General features: G+C 38.6%; 2 protein-coding genes across 2 annotated transcripts; one reads left to right on the top strand and one right to left on the bottom strand.

The window, feature by feature from the left end:
* Nucleotides 1-160: 160 nt before the first annotated feature.
* LOC121406158 (acid-sensing ion channel 4-A-like) lies at nt 161-21,971 on the bottom strand. Its single transcript, XM_041597175.1, has 10 exons — nt 20,570-21,971; nt 9,939-10,106; nt 8,727-8,900; nt 7,580-7,698; nt 6,257-6,453; nt 5,575-5,722; nt 4,593-4,646; nt 2,368-2,539; nt 1,217-1,308; nt 161-551 (listed from the first exon to the last, which is right to left on the bottom strand). The coding sequence occupies exons 1-10, from the start codon at nt 20,818-20,820 to the stop codon at nt 445-447; spliced, it is 1,482 nt and encodes a 493-aa protein (XP_041453109.1). The 5' UTR covers nt 20,821-21,971; the 3' UTR covers nt 161-444.
* LOC121406156 (jasmonoyl--L-amino acid synthetase JAR4-like) lies at nt 11,862-19,033 on the top strand. Its single transcript, XM_041597174.1, has 7 exons — nt 11,862-12,107; nt 13,113-14,141; nt 14,622-14,760; nt 15,744-15,908; nt 16,827-16,975; nt 17,838-17,932; nt 18,438-19,033. Exons 1-7 carry the CDS (start codon nt 11,990-11,992, stop codon nt 18,657-18,659), a joined length of 1,917 nt encoding a protein of 638 aa, XP_041453108.1. The 5' UTR covers nt 11,862-11,989; the 3' UTR covers nt 18,660-19,033.
* Nucleotides 21,972-22,349: the final 378 nt, after the last annotated feature.

Consider the following 22,349-nt stretch of genomic DNA (forward strand, 5'->3'; position numbering starts at 1 on the left):
TCATACAGGCCCAGGCCTTGTATACTCTTCTTTCTGCTATCCTGGTTTTTTTTTATAACTTATTAATTTATTATAGTTCTTTTCTTCTCTATATTTTTATTCATTACTTTTTTGGTTTAAAAACTATTTTCATTACTTCTTCCAGTAAATATAAACATAAACTGGACCCATAAATTTCATTACTTCGTGAATGATACATCATAATGGCTTCATGAATAATACAACATGGTACCAGTAAAATAAGCAATTCATAAAACATATACATAGATTCATAGGTTAATCCATTCATATTCTAATTAACTGAAATAAATTAGGAAATGAAATGCAGAAAATGGAAATAAAAGAACAACACGCCCGCACATCCCACAAAAAATTGAAAAATCATAGAAAAGTTGTCACCCCTATATACCCCCCCCCCCCCCTCTCCCATGGAGCCGCCTCTGATCATCTTCCTCTGGTTTTGAATATGGAATATCCCATAATATCAAAGACTTCAACTAAGGTTAGAATGCTTCCGCCAATCCACATCCCGAGGGAGCCTCCTATATCACCTAGAAAAAACAGAATGGATTTAACGAAAAATAGAAATAAAATGTATAAACCAAGAGTTAATTATATGTACTTTTCTATACCGTCAGGAAATTAATACTTGGTAATTGTGTTACATAAATGCATTATTATATCAACTTCTCCAGCAGACGGTCTAGAAAGTTTTGCCCGTAAGACCGAGAGTAGATAACTAATCTGAAAGTCATGGAATTCATTGTCGTTAAATGTGCTTTTATATCATTAGATTACGCAACCAGGCGTGATATCTTTATGCAAAACAATAAAAATGCATCGTTATGATAATATCAACTTCCCATCAGTCTACTGCAGAGGAAGGTGATTATATAACGAAGATAAACGATGTGGAAAAGTATAGTTTGCAACATTTTTTTCTCATTGAAATCAATTTGAGCACACATGTACAGAGACAATAAATCCGGTTCAAATTAAAATTCAAGCCAACGAAATCAGATTTGTATAATTGTGAATTAACACCGTCAGATTTATAATATTGTAGCAAGACCGTTTAACATTAATTTTGATATTTCCCTTGTTGATTAATTTCGCATTGGGCATTTTCAGTGTGCTGCCAGCTGCGGTCAAAATGATATTCATTTACAAGTTTTCGTTTTGTCAGATAACACGGGGGGGGGGGGTTGAGACTTACTGAGGAGGCTAACAAATGAATAAGCCTCTTGTTGTGTTGTCTTGTGTCGGATGAGCTCGGTGAAAAATATATTGATCAGACATAAGCTGTCTCTGCCAATGAAACAAAAAAAAAGAGATTGAATCATATCAATTAGAAGTCATTTGTGCATTTTTTCCTCCAATACTAATTTTATTCACAGGCAGAGGCCTATACACTCTATAGATATTGGGTAAAAGTGCTCCATGAGGGTAATTATGTGTCAAACCAACATTTTTATTCATCCAGTGTGGAAAAAAATGCCCATTCTAAAGTAATTGTTGCTTATTTTCTTAACCTTACTGGGTAATATGTTCTCACGTTGGGTAAAATACTGCCCCAAATTGGTTAGACACATAATTGCCCTCGTGGTGGTGAGACTTTTACCCAATATTTTTTATAAGATGAAAAATGATCAGCAAAATGTTTAACATCATGCTCCTAACGCGATAGAAAATACCAACAAATAATGACAATGGATAATCAGCAATTATCATTCAAAGGATTGCTATATAATATATCTCATATAACATTTGCAAAAAATTAAGTCGAAGAGACAGTCAAGTAAACGTTATCATGGCAATTCAGTTTTAGAGAGCAGATATTTACCAAACTACATGATAAAATATTAAATAGCAAGAACGTTATAATGATTAAGATGATAAGCAAAAACGCGATAACACAGAGCTCACATCCCATACATGTGCATGTGTTTATCTAAGATTAGTGAAAAGAGAACGTCACACTCAGGTTTCCCAGCCCATCAGGGAAAAATATTTTACTTTTTTCCAGTCAGGGAAAAATCAGAGTATTTGGTTTAAAAACACCTAAAATGAGGAAAATCAGGGAATTTTGATCAGCCAAGAAGTCGAAAGCATGGTAGTCACTCAGGCTCTGTTATATTTTGTTGCATATCAACAACCATTGAATGATTGGTATGGTGGTAATATTTAGTTTTACATTATTGTTTAGTGAAAATACTTGTAATTAACTGCAACAACTCAGAAAACATGCGAAACTGGGAACGGGTTTAAATAATTATCAGGGAATTTCTAAACTTCGATCATCAGGGAAAAAATCAGGGAATTTTGTTTTCTTGAAAAGCTGGAAACACTGAAGCCTTATTTCCTTACCTGAAGTTTTCTTCAGTCAAATTTAAATTCCGTGCAGCTGAAATCTGGTCCGCTAGGTATTTGCTGTAAAAATCGGAGGGATATTTGGTTTGCGAGACAGTGGCCGCGTATCTGACTTGGCGACAGGGGATAGGGCACTCACAGCGGAGGGCTGTGTCTTTGTTGAAAGTTTCTGGCAGAAATTCGATCAAAAAGTAATATATGGACAATTTAGATCAATCAAATACAATGAGATTTAACAATCCTATCACTTAACTCATTACTCCTACAAAGTTAAGAGCTTCTTCTGTATTCTTGTCTTACTTCTTCCCTTTCACGTTAATTTTTTTTTTCTGAATCACAATATGTAGCACAAAATAAAATAAAAATTCTCTCGATTTTAGCTTATTATACGCCACTTAATAACGTTTATTGTTTTGACGTCAGTGAAGATCCACCGCAATAATAGTAAAAAATAATAACGAATATGAATCATATCAACTCTATAACTGAATAAAATTTAAGAAAAGTAAATGGGCAATAGTCTTTAGAAAGTAAATGCGCTAAAGAAATAATAGCCGAACTAAATCACTATAATAATCCCGGTCTTAGCCTGCTACTTACGGAGCCTTTAAAGTGCCATCGACTTGACGACTTGGCGAGATAGTTTATCTTGCCATGTCGACATAATAACCTTATTATGTCGACATGGCGTTATCTCGCCAAGTTGACTTTTGAAAAGTTATATGTCAACATGGTGAGATGTTTTATCTTGCCAAGTCGACTGATATAAAATTTTATATGTCAACTTGGCGAGATATTTGGACTTTCGCCGGGCCTTGGACTATGGAAGCTTAAAAGTGCCACCGAGATGTTGAGATACTTATCTCGGGAAGTCGACATCTTGATAGCAAAGGATAAGATGACGAGATCCCAGATCTCATCATGTCGACATCTTTAAGAAGAGATGATGAGATGACAAGATCCTGGATCTCATCATGTCAACATCTTTAAGAAGAGATGATGAGATGACAAGATCCCGGATCTCATCATGTTGACATCTTGTAGAAGAGATGATGAGATGACAAGATCCTGGATCTCATCATGTCAACATCTTTTAGAAGAGATGTTGAGATGACAAGATCCCGGATCTCATCATGTCAACATCTTTTAGAAGAGATGATGAGATGACAAGATCTCGGATCTCATCATGTTGACATCTTTTAGAAGAGATGTTGAGATGACAAGATCCCGGGATCTCGTCATGTCGTCATCTTTTAGTAGAGATGATGAGATGACAAGATCTCGGATCTCGTCATGTCGACATCTTTTAGAAGAAATGGTCAGATGGCAAGATCTTCGATCCATGATCATGTCATCTAATCATCTCTTCTACAAGATGTCGACATGACGAGATCCGAGATCTTGTCATCTCATCATCTTACTAAAAGATGACGACATGACGAGATCCGGGATCTTGTCATCTCAACATCTCTTCTAAAAGATGTTGACATGATGAGATCCGGGATCTTGTCATCTCATCATCTCTTCTAAAAGATGTTGACATGATGAGATCCGGGATCTTGTCATCTCATCATCTCTTCTAAAAGATGTTGACATGATGAGATCCGGGATCTTGTCATCTCATCATCTCTTCTACAAGATGTCAACATGATGAGATCCGGGATCTTGTCATCTCATCATCTCTTCTACAAGATGTCAACATGATGAGATCCGGGATCTTGTCATCTCATCATCTCTTCTACAAGATGTCAACATGATGAGATCCGGGATCTTGTCATCTCATCATCTCTTCTACAAGATGTCAACATGATGAGATAGTTATCTCAACATCTCGGTGGCACTTTTAAGCTTCCATATTGGACACTTCATATCTTGCCATGTCGACATATGTGTTATAAGTCGACCTGGCAAGATAAAATATCTCGCTATGTTGACATGTTGCGTTTTATAAGTCAACTTGCCAAGATACCGTATCTCGTCATGTCGACATATATATTTTTTATAAGTCCAATTGGCGAGATAACCAGATCAATACGTATCTCGTCATGTCGACATATATTTTTTTATAAGTCGACTAGGCGAGATACCATATCTCGCCATGTCGACATAATACAGTTATTATGTCGACATGGCATGATAAAGTATCTCGCCATGTCGTCAAGTCGATGGCACTTTAATGTTCCGTAGTTACTGGTATATATTTTGATGATTAAATCACTCACTGGCAGCATCTCGAACACATATCATTTCTGGCGGATTGCACTCCCTGTCTGTTCCTATAAGCAGAAAAATGGAGGAAACATTGGAATAAGAAAAAAAATTATAAATGGGGGAGGGGTGGACGGGGCGGCACGAGGGATTCAGTGTTGTAGTTTTTTTTCTGATCGGGAAAGAACATTCTTTTTGTGTGATTGTTATTTTTAATATCATCTTAAATTAAACCTATAGTTCCCATGCACTTCACCGTCGTACAATCCGTTGCGAACGCCACAATTGGCCTTTCGTATCTGATCGCAGATATTTCTAGACAATTCATAATGTTTTACGATCAATTGCCGCCATGGTTTTGATACGAGCAGCATTGCGATAGCGTATAATCTATAGGCGGAGGCTGCATGCAGTTATTGTCTTTGCTGTTATGCTGAACGTATAAGCGATACGTCTGATCTGGCGAAGACTACGCATCATTGTGGCTGCTACAATGTATAGTCTTTGCCGGATCAGACGTATCGCTTGCGTTCAGCTTAGACACTGCAGCCTCTGCATAGATTATGGGCTAGCATTGCGAGTACTCAAGACCACCATTTTATTCGTAGAGCAAATCGTGAGAGAGAGAACTCGGTGCAAGGATCTGGTGTAACCAGTGTAGACAACGAGGTAATAATAATAATATGCATTTATATAGCGCCATCTATCTAGAAATATTCTATTCCGAGGAGCGTTGTTATTATTATTATTACCCCGGCTTTAGCTCGAGCTGCCTTTCAGCGCTCATGCATTCAAGGAATTAATCATGCCGGGTACCCATTCACCTCACCTGGGTCGAGTGCAGCACAATGTGGTAAAGGATTGTTGTGTTGTCGACGTCGTACGACATTCCCACGGTATCCCACCATTTTGTTTATGGAACAGAAGGTTCGCAACCCGGTGTGGGTTGTTAAACCCGCACTGGGCCAGACCGGGGTAGGGGTACGTGTTGCTTACCTGGCATAAAATGTGCACGACATCCGCACGATGCGATCACGAAGTCTGTTTGACACTCGAGCCGACACGAGCTTACTCGGTATACGTCGTAGTACTTGAGTGTTTTCTCTCCGCACTTACCACCGAGAGTAGGTGGTAAGTTATGGCTCTGAGAAGATATCGAAGAAACTTTTCTTAGGAGTTGTTGAAGTCTTTTCGTCTGCCGATTCATAATCATTTATGGCATCATCGGTAAATATATTCTTATTGTCATCTTCGTCATCGCAATGATCTATCATAAATCTATATTTATCTGATTATCTCAAATACCAGTCATCACATCTTCATCATCACATCATCTGCGGCAGCAGCAGCACAATGGCCATAATCATAACCACCAACATTATCATCACCACCACCACCACCACCATCATCATCACCATCATCATCACCATCATCATTACCATCATCATCGCCACCACACACCATCATCATCATCATCATCATCACATCATCATCATCACCATCATCATTACCATCATCATCATCATCATCATAACCATCATCACCATCATCATCACCATCATCATCAACAACATCACCACACCACAACACCATCATATATTTGTCATCACCAGCATCATCACCATCATCATCACCATCATCACCATCATCACCCATGGCCAACACACAAATAGGCTACCTCATAAAGACTAAGACCAATAAGGGTTCGCGTTCCTGGTCCTACAGCTATCCCGTATTCGTTGACCCGTGGGGTAGTAGTGTTACTATCAAAGACCTGGATCTGGAACCCAGATGAACCAGGAATACCTAGACCGGGTGAGTAGAAATAGTCCCACTCTCTAACATCCAACATTACTTGTAGCCCATGGGAAATCCCTAAAACGATATTTGTTTTCAACAAAAGGGAGACAAAAAAAAATGTAAATACCATGTATCTAAATTACCCTGTTATTAATACATTTCTTGACACAACATTACCTTTCATTACAATGTAAAACGCTGTTTAAAATTTAAGCGCGTTGTTTAACCCTAAAAGGACTGTGGCCATGTTGCCCCCCCCCCCACAACGTTTGGTGCGAAATTTCCAAAACGCAAAAAAAAGATAGAGCCGCAAAATTTTTATGAATTTTTTTTAAAGGTCTCGCGCAACTTTTGAGACCAATTTCACGACATACGGACGTGGCATCGCGACGCCACGTGACTTTTTATGAGACCATGTAATGCCGAAAATGACTAATTTTTATACTTATTAAAGGGCCTAATTTCATTTTTTTTCTCCAATATAATTGTATGTATTATCAAATCAATCAATGTAAAATCACAAAAATATTTAAAAGTTATCATGACATTCACGTTGATCTTAATCCCCTCCCATTCGTAACAATAATCATTACACTCATCACGCTGAATAATCGTTGAACTTGTGGATATAATGATAATACACAGCAAAATCTGTGGTGTTAACCGATGTACATAGAGGACCACACGTTATTTCACACCGGTGTTAAATTGGTGGTGTTAGTTTTACACCTATAGGTGTTATTACAACACCTATGGTTGTTACATTTACACTCTTTGGTGGTATGTTCAATCTCTAGGGTGTTATTTTAACACCTCCGGGTGTTGTCCTCTATTAACACCAATTGGTGTCAGTTTTAACACCACAGCTTTTACAGTGTAGGTAATATTTATATAGAGCTTTATAAAATGTTTCTAAGCACTGTATACCACTACTTGAGCCCGGCTACCCTGATCAGGCTCGAGCATTCAAGGAACTCTTACCGGGTACCCATTTATTACTACACATGGGTGGAAAGTGGCAAATGTAGATAAATGCCTTGCCAAAGGACGTGTGTGCCATGGTGGGATTCGAACCCCGGACCTTGTGGCTCAAGGTCCGTTGACTTATCCACTTAGCCACAAAACCTCTAAAATAGAAATTAAAACTGAGCCAGTCGAATAAGTGAAATGCTATAAACATTATACTGTACATACAACATACCGGGCGCCTGAGCTCTCAAACGATCGATCGTGTTGTAGTTAAAAGTAAAACACACCCCAAATTCAAGAAGCGAAAGAGAAAAATTTGCACTCGAAATGGCTTCATTGTCGAACGTTGCTCTGGAATTGAAATAGATAAAATAGATTATGATGTCATATTATTCTCGTCACACAGGGGCATGTAGCGACACAAAAATGCTCTGATTTGGGCGACCTAAAACTTTTTTTTTCTTACAGAAAAGGGGTAATGGGTGATTTCAAGTCGGTGTTGGTCTTGGTGTTGAAATTTGGATTCCTTCCGCTAGCTCTAAAACTTATTCAGAGTTTGTAAAACTATACTCCAGATCACATTATTGCACATCTCAACAACTAGTGAGTGACTTTTCAGGACCATCTTCATTCTGTTTGATGTTATTACCGTGTAAAAATTGACCTAACACCAACACCAAAAGGTCAACACTGAACTTGAAATCACCCATTGTATTATAGTTTTCACAAGACGAAGTAGACTCTTCTCAATATTCATCTATCTTCTTTATTCATCTTTCCACTTTTCTTTGTTTTAGTCATTTTAATCACTCAATCGCAAGGGTCCAGGTACCGCCCTGATTTAAAAATATTTTTAGCATGGTCAAGAAACGGTTCAATGTACAGGGTCGCAAATTCGGGGATGGGGTCATTTGACCCCCCCCCCTTAAAAAAGTTGCAATGAAAAAAAATGTATACAATAATGTCTACACCGGGTAAGGGTACGATTACCATATTCATTTATTTTAAATGCTTGCGAGATTTTGGGGGAGGAAAATGTCATCCAGAATCAAAATTTGAAAATGGGAGCCCCCCCCCCCCCCCCTCCAAGCATAAGAAAAATCTTGTCACGGGTTTGATGTATACCTTTGCGTGCAGCTATACGTTTCTGCTGGTTTATTCATTATACTCGGTATAAACATTTCGCATGCGATTGGATACCAAAATCATCGTTTTCTTAGTTTTAAACAGTATTACAATTTTTGAATGTTTAGTGAAAGCAAATTTTTGAAAGTTTAGTGAAAGCAAAGACCCTCTGCAAAGGTGTATAATTATTGATATGCAGGGGTAAGTGCAAATTCATCACAAAAACAAAAATGTGAATATAACCATTTACTAACAGTAATATACTGTCGAGTTGATGGGCCGCGCTCAAACTCAAGTTTGTGAAGTTCCTTGTGGTTAAGTTGCCTCTGTATGTTGAGTAATCGAACGATTGATGTCTTGCCGACAGATCTGCTACGTATTTCAGGAAATCGGCAAACTCTTTCTCATTCTTTTCCAAGTATGATTTTCTAATGATGAGATTTAAAAGGAAATAACGAATCAATGTCTATGATTTGTGATTACGATGTAAATGCACAGCATGTCCCATAAACCAACAAGAAATCTCCGAGTGGATACGGCACGCGTGCGATAACAATTTCTCTGACTGCGACTCGATTTGCGCCGATTGATGTGACATCACATCAGTACTGCCGTCTGATTGGTTAGAAGTTCGATTGATCTCCCCACGATGACCATGGGTGGTTCGGGCGAGTTGTTTCTAGTCTGCAGGCACAGACATTTGTTTTTCGCAATTCACACAGTGCATAATGCAGGGTCTGAGGTAGTGAGACTAGATTCACTATGTACTGTGGCTGGCTGTACTAAGGAAAGAGAGAGTTTGGAGTCTCGTCTTCACTCTCGACATGGTTTGGGTTAAAGTGTCAAATTTGTCGAGTCTTCACTTCTTGCAGACTACGTTGTTACTATTCATTCCACCTGTGCATGTGTGTGGAGAGGGGGGGGGGGGGGTGAGGAGGAGGGGGGGGGGATATATCAGATTAAAGTTTCCTCTCCCATCCATGCACATGGAACTGTTAATATAAGCAAAAAAAAATGCAGGACATATCCACCATTCAGCAATAATTTTTCCTTTTTTTTTTGGGGGGGGGGGGTGCATCAAATTTTAAATAGATTGTTACTAGTATATTGTTTCAATAAATAAAGTGCGCTTTTTTACACTGTTAGAAAATCTATCCTAAATAAAAGCAGTTCCTGCGGTAGAGTATCGAGAACACCTGCAATCTTACCAGATTTGTAATCTTACAGGAAACTAGTATTTGGTGTATGGAATTCTACAAATTTCCTTGAAGAAAAAACACCCTTTTCCCTTTTTTAACAGACTTGTTCTGTTAAATTGCATAAAAATTCCCGTTTTATGAATTTACAGAATGATTCTGTTATTGCTTTCTGCAAAATCTTCTTTTTTCTGTAAATTCAGGGGTTTTTAACAGTGTATGTTACCATTTAATCATAGGTGATTTTTCTGTTAGTGTGATTAATCCTACCTGTATAAATTGTAGTTACAGATTACAACAGATGGAAACACGCGATACTCGGCAAACTCGACGTCAACACGTGTGTTGATCGGTGATTTAGAGTAAATTATGCCTTGATAAATGATCTGATATAGCATAATGGCAACAGCGGTAACGAGAACCAAGCCCCATATTATCCTGAAAGAGAGTAAGAAAAAAAAGACAATGGTGATTACTATTACTACTTTACTACTACTACTACTACTACTACTACTACTATACTACTTACTACTCTGCTACTACTATACTATACTACTACTACTACTGCTACTACTTCTACTACTACTACTTCTACTACTACTACTTCTACTACTACTACTACTACTACTACTACTACTACTCTACTACTACTACTACTACTACTACTACTTCTACTACTTCTACTACTATACTATGCTACTACTACTACTACTATATACTACTACTACTACTACTATTACTACCACCACCACTACCACTACTTCTACTGAACTGAACTATTACCACTACTACTACTACTACTACTACTTCTTCTTCTACTACTACAACTACTACTAATTCTACTACTTTTACTGCTGCTTCTGCTACTACTGCAACTGCTGCTACTATACTACTACTCCTACAACAACTACTTCTACTACTACGACTAACACTACCACCACACCACCAACACCACCTACCATTACTACCACCATGGACAATGTGGAAATCTGAAAATGAATAATAATCTTGTAAATATCAACCCCAGTTTGGCGATGAAATAGTCTTTTTTTGCACATGGCAATTGCCCTATGATCTTCATTCTCAATCAGAGTAGTTCAAACCATCGGACAGTAAATAAACAATAAATTCTTAAAATAAATAACCTTGCACAAAATGGCTTCACCATTTATCAATAGAACAGATTTATCTTGTTTGCACGTGGTAATTGCCTTCTCTCCAAGATGACCCCATCAATAGTTCAAAAATATTATTGTCACCATACTTGTCCAGGGGGTGTAGGGCTGTCTCCTCTCATTCGCGCATAATTTTAATTGTACATCCCTTTTCATGACTTTCTTTCTTGCTTCGAAAGTTCGATCTTTTTCCATTTGTTTGATTTGGGGAGACAATGCGTCCCTGGCCTTTGGGGACGCAAACATTTTTCATTTTCTTATCACGTTTTAATTCATGTTTTTCTAAATGTTTAGTCTTTGTTGGGGATAAAACCGCGGTAGAAACACCTTAATTTTCTGTGCTTGCCATTTAAAAAAAAATCATTCCTGTTTTTGTTTATGTTTTTGGGGGGGGGTGGGGCGGAGGTATTTATGCTTAGGGACCGAGACCCTTTTCATCATGTTTCTTGTGAAAAAAATATATCTTCGAACTGTATCATTTTATACAAGATGAATTCAAATAAAAACACAATACAATTCAAAATACTATTATAGTTTCGGTATACCTTTATCAAATTTACATAAATTGCTCCCAAATTTCGCTACTCCAACTTTTACGAATTCCCGAATCCTCCCTTAGTATATGTTATATGGTCAAGTGGCTTTTACTATCTCAATACATATATACTCCCATTGATAATAATGATCGAAGGGCGGAGTTGTATCGGCCTAGGTAGGGGAATATATAAGGCTGGTGCGGCGCTATAGGGACAGGCGCAACCCTTATATCCTATTATTTTTCAGGTTATGAGAAGAAAGAGGAAGAGAGGAGAAACGGACGAAGAAGATACTATTATGCAATTCCCTAGTATTGGGTCACCTCACGTCCCAAGGGTTTTTTTGGTGGGGGGAGGGGAATCGCACAAGAGTTCGCCGACCCTTCCTCTATTTGCCAAGATTTTTTTTTGAATTAACATCAATTGCTTTTGAACTTTGAATCGTTTAGAAGCACTACTGACTAAACAAACTCACAGCTCGGGCCGACTGAATACCACTATGCGATCATGTAACCGCGACGTGCAAATCAGACTTTGGGGGAAAGGAGCACGATATTGGGTGAACTCCAAGTTTGACCTAAAAAATTGCAGACTGTTATAAAGTTCCAATATGGCGGGCTTATACTCGAAGTTGGGTAGAGTATCTGCGGTGTGTGCATCGTTGAGTGGTCTTTCGCTCATCGGTGCTTACTGCGTTTGTCTTCCGATATGGATGCGTCTTATAGCAGGTCAGTATTTTGTTTGAGGTATTACCTTTTTGGGTTTTTTCATCTCCAGGTTAAACAACTTAATAAGATTTACCCAATTAATAACTGGATAAAGAGGGAACGTGTGTGTTTGGGGTAAAAACATTTGGAATTACTGTGCAAAGTTTACTCCATGTTGTGTAATTTTGTTGCAATGAAACAGGTTTTTAACCACATATCCCGAATGAACATATATAATTCCTTTTAACCAGCATTGTATAGTTTTCTTTCAATCTTTCAACAGTATAATTACATAGTACATTTCACGTTTTCATGGTTTTAGGATAAGTGCACTGAGGAAGGTATAGATGGGACACTTGGTAGCTACTGTATTTCATTTTTACAGTGAGCTTTTCTATCGTGTGTCATGGGGCATTTGGGGTGCAAAATATGCAGGCAAAGACCCCGATTGAAACTTTGAACAACAAGTGGGACCTCATGCAAGACTAGCACAGTTACAACTTGCTGTTTCAAGCGACATTGCCTCCAGTGCCCAAGTCATTCAGGACCCTTAACTGGAGTGCAGGGGCCACGGAAGCGGGGGGGGGGGGCTTCAATCCCCACTTTTTTTTCCCAAAACGTGTACATAAATGTAAAAATGACCGTATGATTGTGATTTTTTTTGCATTGTCATCCCCCCCCCCACTTTGAAAACCGTTCAACTGCCCCTGGTGTGAAGGGGTTTGCACAGCAGAGTATTGTGAAATGTTGTGATACCCACTGTACTATTCAAGGTGCACGTATTTTATAGGTGGCTATAGACACAGTTATCATTACAACGTTTGTTTGTTTTGTCTTTAGAATATTTTTTGCAAAACCTTTTGCTTAATTTCAATCATAAATATGGCAACCCTTTATCTCCTTTGCATCATTAAAGTAATGATGCATTTTATCAGTCTTGTCTGCGATAATGGTAGTATCTTTACTTTTGTTGCGAATGGCAGTAAAACATGTTTGCTCCTTGTTTATTTTCATCGAATTTCGCAGGTATTTTGGGTGGAATCCTTCTCGTCCTGTCACTGGTATATGGTTGGATCTTGATCCAACGTCCCTACCCGAACCAAAGTCTCCTCGAGGTATCCATTCTTCTATTCATCTACGTCTTCATGGGTCTGAAAGGAAAGTCGGAACATGCGGAAATCATGAAGACATGCAAGAACCCGATGCGACATCAGCGGAACCTCTGGCAAGAGATACTGAACCTCAACAAGCGTACCGCGTATGCCGATGACCACGGTCTTCGGGGGATGCAGACGCTTGGGGACCTACGGAAGCGGCATCCCTTGACGAGCTACGAACGGTACCGACCGTACGTCGATCGCATGACGGAAGGCGAGGAAAACATCCTGGTGGATGGACTGCCAGACTCCTACATCCGAACAACGGGCACGACGGGGAAGCCTAAGTACATCCCGCAAAAGCAGAAGAGCAAGATGTTAATGAGAATGGGCGCGATGATGGCTTATATCTCTGATCATCATTATTCTGTCAACCCCCTGGCAAAGAGTCTCTACTTGTACGTCGCACCGAAAGTCCTCAAGACAAAATGTGGGACCGTTGTAGAGACGGCGGCCACTATGTCGGAAGATCAGGACTGGGTTTTCGCCATGTATCCTTCGCCAGCGAGCGCGTATAAGCTCGGGACGATGCACGAAGCGTTTTATCTCCAGCTTCTCTTTGCTCTCAAAGACCGCAACCTTGGTCGTGTGATCGTCGGGTTTATCCACTTCCTGGAGAGCGCTATGAAGCTTCTGGAGAAAGAATGGGAGAACCTCACCAGGGACATTGAGCAGGGCGCCCTCAACGATGACCTCAACATCCCACAAGCCATCAGGGAAGGTGCTGTCAAGGAACTAAAGACGTACGGTCCTGATCCTGATAGAGCTGCCGAGCTGCGTGCAGAGTTTCAGAAAGGCTTCGTAGGTATAATCAGAAGGATCTGGCCAAACGTACAGTGTGTTATGGGTATAGATTCGAATGGAAGCTGGCCGAGACTCTCTAAAACCTACAGCAAAGGTAAGCCCCCCCCCCCTCCGCCCGAACCTTATCGAGTTATAGCAAAAATACATTATATTACACTCTTTTGTTTAGTTTGCGAGTAAGCAAAGCGAGCGAGCAAATAGGTTGACCTATTTAAAAATGAAAATTTAATTTTGTTATGGATTTTGACATAATTTTAAAAAGGAAATACGTTTCAACTCTTTTTACTTTTTTTCTTTTTTTTCATTTCTCTTTTTTTTTCGGGGGGGGGGGGTGCCTTAAGCACCCCATCCCACTTCACACCAGTGCATTTCCTAATGCGAATGTTTGTGGAAAGAAATCGCTGACCGCCCTTAACTTCAGATTATTCTCCTGGATCCCGTTTCACAAAGGCTTTTTGTAATAAAAAAATGCACAATTTCTGTAATAAGTTTACTATCAGACTTCAGTAACGTTCAGTTATAGTATTATGACAAATTTTATGAAAACGGGTCCCTGTTTTGTATCAAAACGCAGGTTTAACCTTGCTGACTCCGTTCTACGGCTGCTCTGAATCGTGCCTTGCTATTAACCCGGGCCCGGATTTCATCAAAACGAAAGGATACATACCATTGGTCAAGTGGGCTGTCATGGAATTCATCAAGGAGCAAGAAATGTAAGCTGGTACACTTTTGAAGACGACGATGATGATGATGACCATATTTATGTAAATGGTTTTGAGGATGAGGATGTCACTCAGCTAAGATGGTGATCTTGATGGCTATTAACTAAAGTGATTATCATGGGGATGGTGACAGTAATGAACGATGATGATGATGGTGGTGGTGATGATGATGATTGTGTTGGTGGTGATGATGATGATGATGATGACGACAATCAGACGATGATGACATTTTTATGACGACGATTATGTTTATGATATTGACGACGGTGTTGACGAAAGAGAAGAAGAAGAATAATGATGATGATGATGACGGAATTGCTGATGATTACATCGATGATGATGGTGATGTTTACATATCTTTATACTGTTCATGATATATTTTCTGTGCTGTAATACATATGTATCACTTTAATTTTGTGCGTTTATGGGTCGATGTACAATATATACCTAAATAAAATTAGGATAATGGAAATAGTCAAATTATCATAATATTTGATGATAATAATTCAACAAAATAGTATCACAAATACTATCCGAGGTGATAATAAATTTTATCTGAGGAATGTAGCCCTAACAAAAACTCACTATTAAAGAGTCATTCAACATTACTGGTTAAGATGATATCAGAACATAAGACACAGGTTTTAGATTTTATATTATCTTAATGCCTGACTAAGAGGAACTTGAGAGGGAGGAAATTATAGGGGGATCCAATGGGATCCAAGGGGATATTCCAAGGGGGATCCACACTTTACAAGCTTTGCTTTTTAGTGGACCCCCTCATTTCCATTTATGTTCAATATTATAGTGTTTCTTGTTTGTTTTACGAAGTAAGAATGCTCGTCTGAAAAATTGTACTTGATTTGTATTACTTTATATTACTTTGTATTATGTTTTGAATGGAAATGGAATAAAGAATTGAATATAATTCTTATTCGAGACCCCATCGATTGTATATCCCCCTTGAAACACAGGTCTTCGTCAAACCCACAAACTTTCTTTCTACACGAACTGGAACTTGGAGAGAAATACGAGATAGTCATCACCCAGCCGTTTGGTCTTTATCGATATCGGATGGGAGATGTAATCGAGGTCATAGACTTCCATCAAGACATGCCCATCATTAATTTCTTGTACAGGTAATTATCATTGCCTACTTTTTTTATTGGAGAAGTCTTTTTTTTTGTATGACTAGCAGCGTCAATGAGCTTTTTTTTTAATTCAATTAAAAAGACGAGCTTCTGTGAGTCGCAATTTGTTTGACTGAATTTATTCATGCGGTCGACACATGATACAATATTGAACTCTGCTGCCATGCCCCTGAAGATCGTTCACAGGGGCGGCATCGGCGCTGACGCGATCACCCCTATCATGCATATGAACTTTGTAGTAGTTAAAAATGAAAATGAGAAAATGATGAAACGTTAAGAAAAGGAAGGAGGAAAAATTAAGAGTAAAAAACCCACAAATAGATAGGTATGGGTCGGACGTGTATCATGTATGTAGTCATGACAATACAGTATTCAGTTCATAAAAAAACGAAGTCATATTTCTTTTGTCATTTTCCCCATTGTTCATGGATTTTATCCGTTTGTTTGCTGTTGTTTTTAATGGATTTTTATTTGGGGGAGGAGGTGGGTGGTCAAGTACCACAAGCGCTCCCATCTACTATATATGCCAGAGAGCCTGATGGGAACGTTAAAAAACACGTTTTTGGGGTAGAATTTGGTTTTCAATTGTGATTGTATAATGTTCGAAATGTGAATGAGGGCTCTCTTACAAAGCAGGCCTCCGACTTGAATAGAACTACCACTTTTTTTTAAGAAAGCGTGAATAAATAAATGATAATTGAATAATAAATAAAAACGACAAAACCCTAATCATAGCCTATAAATAGAATGAAACGAACTTTTTTAAACAGAACAAACATGTACCTTTAATCAATTATTTGGTAAGCGTTATTTTTTCAACAACGTCATTATATTTTGATGAAAACCAAGCCTAGTTTAGGACACTAATGAAAAATAATTACCACATTTTTCTTAAAACTATCTTAGGACAGGACAGATGCTTAATGTCCGGTATGAGAAGTTAGACCAGCGGATTGTCTCTGACAGCGTACTGGCAGCTACGGCGAAGTGGGCAGACAGAACACTGGTGGAGTTTTCGGTAGCTGAGAGCACCATGATCGATGAGAACTGCTCAAGTAGGATAAACACCGGTTTTCTTTTTCACTGAAATGATGATGATGGCGGGGGAATGCTATCGTAAATAATGGTGTCGTTATAATGATGATGACGATGGCGGTAATGGTGGTGATGATGAGGATGATGATGATGTTAATGATGATGATGTTGATGACGGTAATGGTGATGATGATGTTTTTCTTGTTGTTGTTGATGATGATGATGGTGATGATGACGATGACGTGATAATGATGATGATGATGGCGATGATGACGATAATAATGTTGATGATTATTTTGGTAATGATGATGACGGTGATGATGATGTTGATGATGATAATGATGATGAAGATGATAATGATGATAATCATGATGATGGTAATGATGACGACGATGATGGTGATGATGGTAATGATTTTATGGCCATGTTAATGATAATGATGATGATGATGGCAGTACCTTTGAATCCAGATTTGAGATCTATTCCCACACAAATGAAAAACAATGTACACTCTAAAAAATGAAGTGCTAATTCAGCTCTTAAAGAGCGTGTATAGTGACTGCACTTCGGAGTGCTGATTTGTCTTGTTCAAATTTGAACGAGAAAAATCAGCACTCCGAAGTGCAGTCACTATACACGCTCTTTAAGAGCTGAATTAGCACTTCATTTTTTAGAGTGTATACAATTAGTTAACTTGACCTCTATCAAAATGATGGCAATTCTGGATTTTTCGCACTAATACAACATCGTTATCGCTTTTTCCTGTGGATACTCAGAAAGTAGCGTATTGCTCAGTGAACAATATTTGTAAATCTATCTTTCAAATTAAAAATGATTAAACAAATGATGGCAGGGCCTTGATTTGTTTGTTTATATTACCAGTCTACGAGCCGAAGGAAATGATGCCCTACTACATCTTCTTTCTTGAGATGAAAGATTCTTCTTCTGAACCGCTCTCCGAGGAGCAGAAGTCAATGGTGAGATTGAAATCTTTTAACCGTCTCCCTGCCTTATGTATAAAGCATTGATCTACACCTATTACAATAATCTCCATCCAAACGCAAACAATTACGTTGTTACACATTTAAACATGTTTAAATGTGACACCAGACTTAAATTTGAAATCTCAGTCACTGGCGTATAAAATGATAGGGGGCGCTTGTGGGCACTGGACCCTCATAACTTTCACGGGAAGGAAAATAAAAGAAAAAGAAATAAAATGAAATAAATATTACTAAAAATATATAGTCTTACTTCGATATTATCTGATGATCTATCAAAAATTAGAAATTTCATTAAAATAGTATAAATCTTTGCTCCCTCTCTTCGCTCACCCCTATTTTTTCTCAATTTTTTTTCCGTCCATCATGTTTTGCCCCTCATAATTATGGGCTTATCACGCCACTGGTCTATGTACAAATCAATGAAATCATTTTTTTCTGTATATATCACCCCCCCCTCCCCTTTAAACAATCTCCTCAGATCGACAAGGAGCTGCAGGATCGAAACAGCGATGTGAAGCGCCTTCGAGGGGAGGGGGCCATATCACACCCCCGTGTTCACCTAGTCCGTCCAGGGGCGTTTGCAGAGCTGCAACACTACATCATTACCAACACAGGGGCAACTGCTAACCAGTACAAACCACCTCGAAAACTCCGAACCCCCGCAATACTCGAGGTGATGGTTAAGAACATTGTCCAATAAAAGTCAAATAGTTCACTTTTGCATATCCTTTATTGATATAGGCCTATATACGTAACCATTCACTTTGAAAAAAAAATCATTGAAATATAGGCCTCCAGGCGGATATCCATTAGTCCGTCCTTTTGTTGAAAAAAATGTAATGATGATAATAAGGACCTTTTTTTGTTTTTATTGGTTTTCATAAAATAACAGTTACAAACAATATAGGCTGACAATAAGTTCAAGGCTATTTAAACACATTAACAAGCTAAATTATCTCAAATTAACTTAATAATCAGCCACAATGATAATAAGGACTTGATGATACTGATGGATGACGATGGTGGTGATGGTGGTAGTGGTGGTGGTGGTGATGATGATTATGGTGGTAGTTGTGATGATGATGATGATGGTGGTGGTGATGATGATGATGGCGATAGTGATGATATAGATGATGATGGTGATGACGATGACGATGATGATGATGGTGGTGGTGGTTGTGATTGGGAAAATGGTAAACTAATACCATAAAGGAAGATTTTTTTCGTAGATGGTTTAGGCCTACTATTATGCTCACCGATGAATTGTGATCATCACGATCATTTCCATTTCAGTGTCAATATCATTACTCTAATTGAAATTGGTATCCAAATAATTATGTTACTCGCTGCTCCTGCTGCGTGGTCGTATATTATCACCAGTCGAATAGTATTCGAAAAATGGACTATTGAAACGTTATACCGCTGAATATGAAGATTGAGGTCCGGAACTGCGGTGGGAAAAATATTTTTACGTACTGCACTGCTCAACTTGCGCTTGTATAATTTGATAAAAGGCTCTATCCATCCTGCTATTATTGTTATTGGCAACAGCACCAGTTAGGTAGCATCAATATGCCTCATGTTCTCTTAAAAATTATTTTCATTTAAGCTGAATGCGATGAACTAATCTCTCAAAATAACAAAGTCAAAAATTCAAAACCAGCTTTTTTATTCTCTTGTAATCAATCGGAAATCAAAGAAAGTTGATGATGCAGTGTAAATTTATTTGAGTGAGTGACAGATTATTTTTACATAATTATGTTATTTCTGAATATATTATGTAAAGTTTATAATTAATTTCTCTCATTTTGTTACTCATGTATATTTTGAAACAACTAAAGAGCATGTTTCGGCTCTTTTTAAAAATAAATTTGTTGTAGAGCTCTATGTAGTTGCTTTATATTAGTAACTTGTATCCGAATCATTGAAGCCCACGGACGTTAATAAATACGATAAGCTCATCTTAAATTTTCAGACAATCTTATTTGTTCTATGAGTTTCTGTCAAGTTTCAACCCCTCCTTCGCCCCCCGGCCCCCTCCTCATCTCTCTCTCTCTCTCTTCCCGGAACGATTTCGAAGGAAATCTAAATTATAACATGAATCAAATAACAATTTGATGGTCATTTCATGGCCCTGAGATGCATGGGTGCTGAGGAGAGTGAAACATTCCAAGATTTACCTGGGGCCCGTTGCGTAAAACTTTTTACCAGAGAAAACTCAGGTTGTTTTCACCGGAGTTTTTGCCCTGTGTTAAAGTCAATGGCAAAAATCAGATTACCCTTAGTTTTCATTTTTTTACCAGAGTTTTCTCAGGTAAAAAGTTTTATGCAACAGGCCCCAGGGGTGCTGCGTGTGTCATTTACTGTAGGCAGCACCCTCTGTAAATCTGGTGGAAAAGTGGAAATTATATTTTGCTGATAAAATTTCTCGTGACAAATATTATCTTCATTTTGTTGTGAAAACCTTTTTCTTCTTCTTCTTCATTTCATTTCATTTTCAAATTCAAGCCAGCACCCCGCCGTGTTCTTACGGTCCTGGTTTATTTTCACGCTTTATTTTTTGTTACTGAAAAGATGGGGGCTATCCTGGCAACTCGTCTTGCTACTCACCTTCTGATCTTTGCTTCCTTGCCACTGAAGACAAACTTGATTCCAGAGACACCAACGGCACCCCCGAATGACTTCGACAGGACGTTCCACCAGCTAGGTTTCTCGAGGTCGTGTCCCTGGTCTCTTGCTTGATGCGTCCATCCATCGAGGTCAGACTGTCCAGTGGCTACAGCGCCTCCTGGATCACAGGGAGACATCGAAAAGACACGGTTGTCGCACGAGGCCCCTAGAGCCATGTTCAGCTTCTTCATAGAAGTTCTAGAAGAAGGTGAAACTCGAGCCAGTTGCCTCTTGCAGTGGAGCTTTTCGTGGAAGGATTTGTCGGATGTTTTATCCGACGATTACTAAAGGTACTGTGCTTCTTAGTTAATCAACATCAAGGAAGGTGCCAGAGTCTACAACCTGGCTGTCAGACTAAATGTGTTGGAGACACGATCCTTTGCGGGCCGTTGCAGAAGAATGCCAACCCCCAAAGTCAAATGCATACAAGTTCCGAATGTGTGTTTTTATTGAGTGAAAATTAAGATGCCTTTGCTTACAACTGTCTCTTTAGACTCAAAGTAAAAATGATTGGAAAAATATTAACTTCTGCATGCTCTAAAAAAAAACATCACAAAGTTCTTGGTGTAAAAAGCGATCCTATAGCGGTGCACTTACGAACTAAAAATTCGCCTATAAAATCCGAAGGTAGATCTGTGCAGAACGTTTAAACATGTTTAAATGAAAAAGGGGCATATATCAAAATAAAGACGTTTCTAAATTTAATGTAGAAATCACTCAGATATTTGATGATAGCGTTTCGAATAACCTGTATACAGATGTAGGTGATCTGTTGGTGGGAAATTATAGCATGGGTCTATCGATCTCTTGTTTAAAGGTTTGAACAGCGTCCGATGAAAATCGCTTGGAACGAAGTCGTCAAACTTCAGGAGACTATGGAATTTTCACTTAGTTTGTGATTTTTTTACTTCAAGAGATAGTTTCTTCTCAGTTCTGTCTTAGATGGTCGGGTCCAGCACAAACTTATCTGAAGTTCGGTCTATTAACGGATGTGATGAACTCAATCCCTCCAATGATTTATTAATTTCTGCAGATATTATACTCGTCCTTACACGGGCGGAATGTTGAAGAAAAAATATCAAAGTCGGATCAAGGAAGATCATTATCATCGCGGGATACTGTTGCACTTCTATAAATCAAAATAAAAATCTTTAAAGATGGCAAACGACGAAAGCTTGCGCTGTGTTTTCTGATCTTCAAATCAGTTTACTCATTTTCAATTTACAGGAGTAGGCCTAATGACCATGATTCCCTTCCGCGACTCTGCCATCTAAGAGAAAGCAAACACTGTCGTTTTTAATTTGGCTCCACCGGTAAAGATTCGAGTTCAAAATTGGTTCAGCATGAAAAACTTTAAAAGGCCTCCGCTTTCACCGATTCCCATTAAAGTCGCGAGGATGCAGTCACACCTACAAAACAGGCCTATGACCGATCAAAATAACAACCTTATATTTTCAATGACAATATCATCGACGAATTGGTATCGGTTATCTGGGTGTGACTGCTTCATGATACTAGTGTAGAAATGTATCTCGAGTACTGTTTGCGAAAATGAATTGAGCGTTGCGTTTTCTCATTAATTAACAATAATGGGTTTCCATTGTGCTGGGCATGAAGAGTGCATCGAAATGAGACAGAGGGAGCAAATAATGTCACATGTTGTGTGCGGCCGATAGGGAAAGGGTGTGGTTGTTGTGTGAATATTTTGTGTGTGTGTGTG

This window comes from Lytechinus variegatus, chromosome 19 (assembly GCF_018143015.1).
Source record: "Lytechinus variegatus isolate NC3 chromosome 19, Lvar_3.0, whole genome shotgun sequence".
NCBI classification, from domain to species: domain Eukaryota; kingdom Metazoa; phylum Echinodermata; class Echinoidea; order Temnopleuroida; family Toxopneustidae; genus Lytechinus; species Lytechinus variegatus.